The 6,386-nt window shown below is 35.3% G+C and overlaps 2 protein-coding genes across 2 annotated transcripts in view; both read left to right on the top strand.

The window, feature by feature from the left end:
- On the top strand, positions 1,293-3,220 carry LOC104732852 (O-acyltransferase WSD1-like). The gene is made up of 6 exons (XM_010452445.2): positions 1,293-1,476; positions 1,578-2,150; positions 2,249-2,374; positions 2,471-2,680; positions 2,763-2,900; positions 3,006-3,220. The coding sequence occupies exons 1-6, from the start codon at positions 1,294-1,296 to the stop codon at positions 3,159-3,161; spliced, it is 1,386 nt and encodes a 461-aa protein (XP_010450747.2). The 5' UTR covers position 1,293; the 3' UTR covers positions 3,162-3,220.
- LOC104733975 (pentatricopeptide repeat-containing protein At5g39980, chloroplastic-like) overlaps positions 4,672-6,386 on the top strand; it is a 7,570-nt gene continuing 5,855 nt past the window's right edge. The window contains exon 1 of the mRNA XM_010453493.1: positions 4,672-6,384. Within this exon, the coding sequence (XP_010451795.1) occupies positions 4,672-6,384 (1,713 nt within the window). The remainder of the gene's footprint in view (positions 6,385-6,386) is intronic.

Below are 6,386 nucleotides of genomic sequence, written 5' to 3'. Positions count from 1 at the left end.
TTTTTTTTTTTTTTTTTTTTTTTTTTTTTTTTTTTTTTTTTTTTACAACAAGAGAACAAAATTGGCTCAAACAAGCCAATACAAAAGAACATTGTTTACATAGGTAACTAAGTGCAGAACTGTGCAAACTCATCGCACTAAATTATCCGCTTTACCATTCTGAGATCGAGGGAGGTAGACTAAGGAAAAAAAAGCAAACTCCTCTCTATCCGCCTGTATGTCCTCCAAATAAGGCGTAAAAGCTGGCCACTCGGAAGGCGAATACACTATCTTCACTAAGTCAGAACAGTCGGTGATAAAGACTACAGATTGGTTATCCGCTCCAATCATGCACCGCATAGCCCAAACAAGGGCTTCAATCTCGGCATGAAGAGGGGAGAGACTACGGCGAATGTTGGCAGCTCCCAATAAATTAATAAAATATGATAAATTATGATAAATTAATAACTCAATAAATTAATAAAATATTATATTCCTTATGTTATTAATCTATTGAGGTTTTAGTAATAAAACATCTATAAATTAATAACAATTATAAATTTCTCCGTTCCTAAGTTGAGATATTGTAATTTTAAACACAACTCGATAATATAATTATATAATATTTTTTTAAGATCTTATATGAATACATGGTCTCATCAATACTATAACTGAGTAATTGTATAAAATTATTGATATATATATATATATATATATGTGTGTGAGAAAGTTTAGTAAATTATGACTCTTGTGTTTTTTACCTTTTTAAATTTTACATTAATTTTGGTTAGAGTTAATTTCTAATATATTAATGAACCGAAAGTTTTTCAAAAAATGATAATTGTTTTTTTCCTTGCAATTATTTATAAAAGAAAAATTAATTATAACAATTAAATTTTATTTTTAAATATATTTTTAAAAAATATTATTATATAGAAAGATTTTACTATAAATTAATAATTTATCAATAAAGTAATATCTCTATATATTAATAAATTCTCACGGTAATGATATTTATATAAATTGTTGTAATTTGGTGGGTGTCAGAGAAATCATAACCGAAAACAATAATGAGTATATTGTAATAAATGGCCATAGATACAACAACTAACAGGTAAAAGATGCTTTCTTTTTGATAAATGTGATTATGTGAATATGTAAAGAAGAGAACTAATCGACAAAAGAAAAAAAGCTGTATCATTATCATTATACTATTACTTTAAGTTACATATGGTACGTGTAAGAGAACGTGCGATCCCGGGAAATGATATATGCGTATCACGTATGCAAGTAGCGAAGGCAAGAAGAGACAATATGATCAGTGAGGAGGACGAAGATGGAGAACCGCTCAGCCCTATGGCTCGTGTGTTCCAATCGCCGGGCAACGACTGTTGCATCCTCACCATGATCGGTTGCAAAACTAAGATCAATGCTGATATTATACAACATGCCTTGAAGCTTAATGTTTCTAAGCATCCTCGTTTCTCTAGCAGATTGGTAAGAACGCACATTATAATTAGACCAAATTTATTTAGTGTTTAATCGATCTAATATATGACTTAATTAGTTTGGTGGTTAATTAGTCTCCAATTTCACAGTCTGATGATGGTGCATGTTGGATTAAGACTCAAGTCAACGTTGAAAACCATGTAGTTGAACCTGATATAGACCCCGGGGAGATCGGCGACAATGGAGAAGGTTATGTTGAGGACTATGTTTCACGTCTAACAATGCTTCCTCTCGATAAATCAAGACCTTTATGGGACATGCACATCCTCAACGTCAAAACGCTTGATGCCGAAGCGGTCTGTGTAATAAGATCTCACCATTCATTGGGAGATGGAACATCCCTCATGTCTCTGCTAGTTGCGTGTACTCAGAATACATCACACCGAGATACAATTCCTACTATTCCTGTTCTTAAACGGACGGTGCATAAAGATATAGACGTCCCATGGTTCTTAAGGTTGGTACTACTGATTTCTTCTTCAGTGAGATTGATTTGCAATACTCTCGTGGATCTTTTGCTTCTCTTGGCTTCAGCTTTGTTCTTGAAGGATACAAAGACGCCTCTGAAAGGTGATGTGGGCGTCGAAAATAATCAGAAGATGTTTTGTCACAGAATTGTCTCGTTAGATGACATAAAACTTATAAAGAAAGTTATGAACATGGTATGTTACGTTTTGGGTTGATTTCTTGAAGCTCATCAATAACTATTTTTCTAGATTTTTTTTCTCTTTAATTTGCGTCAACTTGGGTTTGTTTCTAGACTATCAATGATGTACTACTTGGAGTTACACAAGCCGCTCTCTCGCGTTATCTAAGCGATTTTCCTGGAAAAATACGACTTACCGCAGGTGTTTTTGTAAACCTAAGGTCAAATGTTGGAATCAAGGTTAGAAACCTACACAACTAGATTTAACTAACCATCTGTCTAAATACATAGAAAGGAAAGCATAAATTGTGACACAAGGTTAATACATGAATGAAGCCATTGGCAGATATGATGGCCAAGGATTCAAAATGCAGATGGGGCAACTACTTCAGCTCTATTGCCTTGCCCATCTCGATCGGTTTAGAGACCGATCCATTGTTGTATCTATCAAAGGCTCAATCAGCTATGGATCGGAAAAAACACTCACTTCAAGCTGCTTTGGCATATTCGATGACAGAATATATCTTCAATATTTTCGGAACTAAGGTATATGATCTGATTAAACGAGTTCGAGATTGTTGTTATTGTCACGCTTATGAACTTAAAAATGAGACTCTTGTCATTGTAGGTAGGTGCAATATTTCCAGAACGAATTGTTTCGAACACGACCACATTAATTTCAAACATGATTGGTCCCGAGGAAGAAATCAGTTTCCTTGGCCACCCCATTGCTTACATCGCTCCAAGTGTCTATGGACACGCTCATGTACGTATACATGAAGGGGAATTTGAAACTAAATCTGCTTCTTTATCATTAGTAACCTCCTTCTCTTTTATCTTCTCATATGATCATGATTCTGTTTTTGTATAGGCATTGACAATACATTTTCTAAGTTATGCGGAAAAGATGGTAATCTCGCTAGGAGTTGATCCTACCGTCATTCCAAATCCTCACAAGCTTTGTGATGAAATGGAGGACTCTCTCCAAGCTATGAAAGCCACTATTTCAGAAAGAGGGTTACTCTAATTTGTGTTACCAGTATCTAGTATAGTAGTATGCACAAACATGCGAAATTATATGAAATTTTTATGTAAAAAAAAGAGAAGAATATTTGGTGGAAGCTACTATTTTTTTACTTTTTTTACTTTTACCTTTTTAGTGTCAAATATTGCAACATATGCATGTTGGTATGGTGGTCTCGGCTTTAGTTCTAGAATTTATTCTACCATATGCATACATTTGTGTTGACAACTTTTCTCTAATTTATCTTTTTGTGTTCATATATCATTATTTTCTTTGTTTTTGGGGGTGCTTCGGTGCTCTGTTTGTCATATACGTTAAACTTCACATCAGTTTTATAACATGAGCATGTTCGGATATCTTGTTTAAGATTATCGTTGGTTCGTGTTGATTTACTTGTCAGCCTAATGTAATTTACTAATTGTAGAGAATAAATGTTCTGCTTGATAATCAAAGTGAGACAAAGTAATGAAATTTAGTTAACGAATTATTGTAGATTTATGATTAGAAAGCACAATAATTAATACAAAACAGGTTTTACATTGTCATGTATTATATTTATTTTTAGGTGCTTAATATTACAAAAGGAACACTTGAGTTTATGCGGGAGGAGGACCGGGGAATCCAGGAGAAATACAATAGTGTTTACCCGGAGGACAATAAATTGGGACTGGGAACTGCTTCACTGATGTATGCGGATCCTGTCTTGGTGGAGGTGGAGGAAATGGCTCGGTTGGGATAATCGGTGGTAGATGGATCGGTTTAGAGTCTACTTGTTGAAGGTCTTGCATGGTCCTAGCCTGGGCAAGACTAGATGCAAGAACAAGTAGAGTAACCACAACTATTATATGAGAGAGCCTCATGATATTATTCATCATATTTTTATTGTGATTGAAAAAATGTTTAATCTACTTATTTATATTGTTCCTTATGACCCAAAAAGAAAGCAATATACTAATTAAGAAATGTTTTTTTTTGACTGGATATGTTGTGATTTGTTACCAAGAAAGGAAAGCAATATGATAAATATTGTTGACTAGAATTCTATGTTTTTTTTTAAAAAAGCAATCTTCAGTATACCTGTCCTATTGTGGGATTTTATATAAAAAAAAGATATAGTTATCTTATTTGTCATGATATATTGGAAAAAATATTTTAAAAGAATATAAGTTTTGTTAAAATCATATGTTATTTGATATTATTTAGTTACCTTCTCAAACCCCATGTTCTTGAATTTAAAATTTTATAGAAAATTATTTAAATTATTCAAGACTTTAATGTTATTTAGCTAGTAATTTATTTGTTTTAAAATAACATACCATTGAGCATTGATTTTTTATTTTATTTTATTGAACTATATGGTAAACACAAGTCAACAACGCTAAACAGTAGGTAAAAGATAAAAAAAAAGTAATAATAATAATACAAAACGGCGTCGTTTGTTTCTCAGTGTACAATGTTTGGGTGCTATATAAAGATTTTATCTTTGTGTTTTTTGAAAAGATTGCAAAATCCAATGTTGTGCACAGATATTATTGCTTCATCTTCTTCGCCTTCACTTTCTCTTCCATTATTACCCTTAACCAGACCTCATATCTCCACCATTCCTAAAGCTAGACAACGCAATCTCATATTCACAGTCTCTGCTTCTTCATCACCTTCACAAACCAGAAAGGTATGGAAAAAACAACAACCAGAGAAGAAGAAGAACTCAACGTCGTCGTTTCAAGCGTTGAGGAAACATCGGAGGTGTCAAAGATCCTCTTTTCTCGATCACGACGTCGATATGGACGAGCTTTTAGCCTCGATTCACCAGACCCAGAACGAAAGTGAGCTTTTTTCTCTGCTTTCAACTTACAAAGACAGACAGTTGTCTATACGGTTCATGGTTTCTCTTCTCTCTCGAGAAAATGATTGGCAGAGATCATTGGCGTTGCTCGATTGGGTTCACGACGAAGCTAAATACACACCTTCTGTGTTCGCCTACAATGTGGTACTTCGTAATGTGTTGAGAAGTAAGCAGTTTGATATTGCACACGGACTGTTCGACGAAATGCGTCAGAGAGCTCTTACCCCTGATAGGTATACTTATTCGACGCTGATTACTTCGTTTGGGAAAGAGGGTATGTTTGATTCGGCTTTGTCTTGGCTTCAGAAGATGGAACAAGACCGTGTCTCAGGTGACCTTGTTTTGTATAGCAACCTCATTGAGCTTTCTAGGAGGCTGTGTGATTATTCTAAGGCTATTTCGATTTTCTCGAGGTTGAAGAGGTCTGGTATTACTCCTGATCTTGTCGCGTATAATTCGATGATCAATGTTTATGGAAAGGCCAAATTGTTTAGAGAGGCGCGGTTACTTATAAAAGAGATGAACGGAGCGGGTGTGTTACCAAACACAGTTAGTTACTCTACACTCTTGAGTGTTTATGTAGAGAATCAGAAGTTTTTAGAAGCTTTGTCGGTTTTCGCGGAGATGAAAGAGGTGAATTGTGAGTTGGATCTCACGACTTGTAATATAATGATCGATGTTTATGGTCAGCTTGACATGGTTAAAGAAGCTGATAGGTTGTTTTGGAGTTTGAGGAAAATAGATATCGAACCAAATGTTGTTAGCTACAATACCATCCTTCGTGTTTACGGCGAGGCTGAGCTTTTCGGTGAAGCGATTCATCTTTTCAGGCTGATGCAGAGGAAAGACATTGTACAGAACGTTGTTACGTACAACACGATGATTAAGATCTATGGGAAAACTATGGAGCATGAAAAGGCCACGAATCTTGTTCAAGAGATGCAGAGCCGAGGAATTGAACCTAACGCCATTACCTACTCAACTATTATATCAATATGGGGGAAAGCTGGGAAATTGGACCGAGCTGCGACACTGTTTCAGAAGCTGAGGAGCTCGGGTGTGGAAATCGATCAAGTTCTGTATCAAACCATGATTGTGGCTTATGAAAGAGTTGGTCTAATGGGTCATGCTAAACGTCTGCTTCACGAGTTAAAACTCCCTGATAATATCCCTCGGGAAACCGCTATCACTATTCTGGCTAAAGCCGGGAGAACTGAAGAGGCGACATGGGTTTTTCGTCAAGCTTTTCACTCCGGGGAAGTAAAAGACATATCAGTTTTTGGCTGTATGATCAATCTTTACTCAAGAAACCAAAGGTATGTAAATGTCATCGAAGTGTTTGAGAAAATGAGAACCGCTGGTTACTTTCCGGATTCAAATGC

The sequence above is a fragment of the Camelina sativa genome, chromosome 12 (assembly GCF_000633955.1).
Source record: "Camelina sativa cultivar DH55 chromosome 12, Cs, whole genome shotgun sequence".
NCBI classification, from domain to species: domain Eukaryota; kingdom Viridiplantae; phylum Streptophyta; class Magnoliopsida; order Brassicales; family Brassicaceae; genus Camelina; species Camelina sativa.
The sequence above is the reverse complement of the archived record's forward strand: the minus strand, read 5'-3'. Positions and strand labels throughout refer to the sequence as shown.

Excerpts from the sequence above, each read along its gene's own strand:
- LOC104732852 (XM_010452445.2), top strand. The coding sequence starts at position 1,294 with ATGATCAGTGAGGAGGACGAAGATGGAGAACCGCTCAGCCCTATGGCT. Across the intron at positions 2,151-2,248 it reads TAAAGAAAGTTATGAACATG|ACTATCAATGATGTACTACT; the intron begins GTATGTTACGTT and ends GTTTGTTTCTAG. Across the intron at positions 2,375-2,470 it reads GGTCAAATGTTGGAATCAAG|CCATTGGCAGATATGATGGC; the intron begins GTTAGAAACCTA and ends ACATGAATGAAG.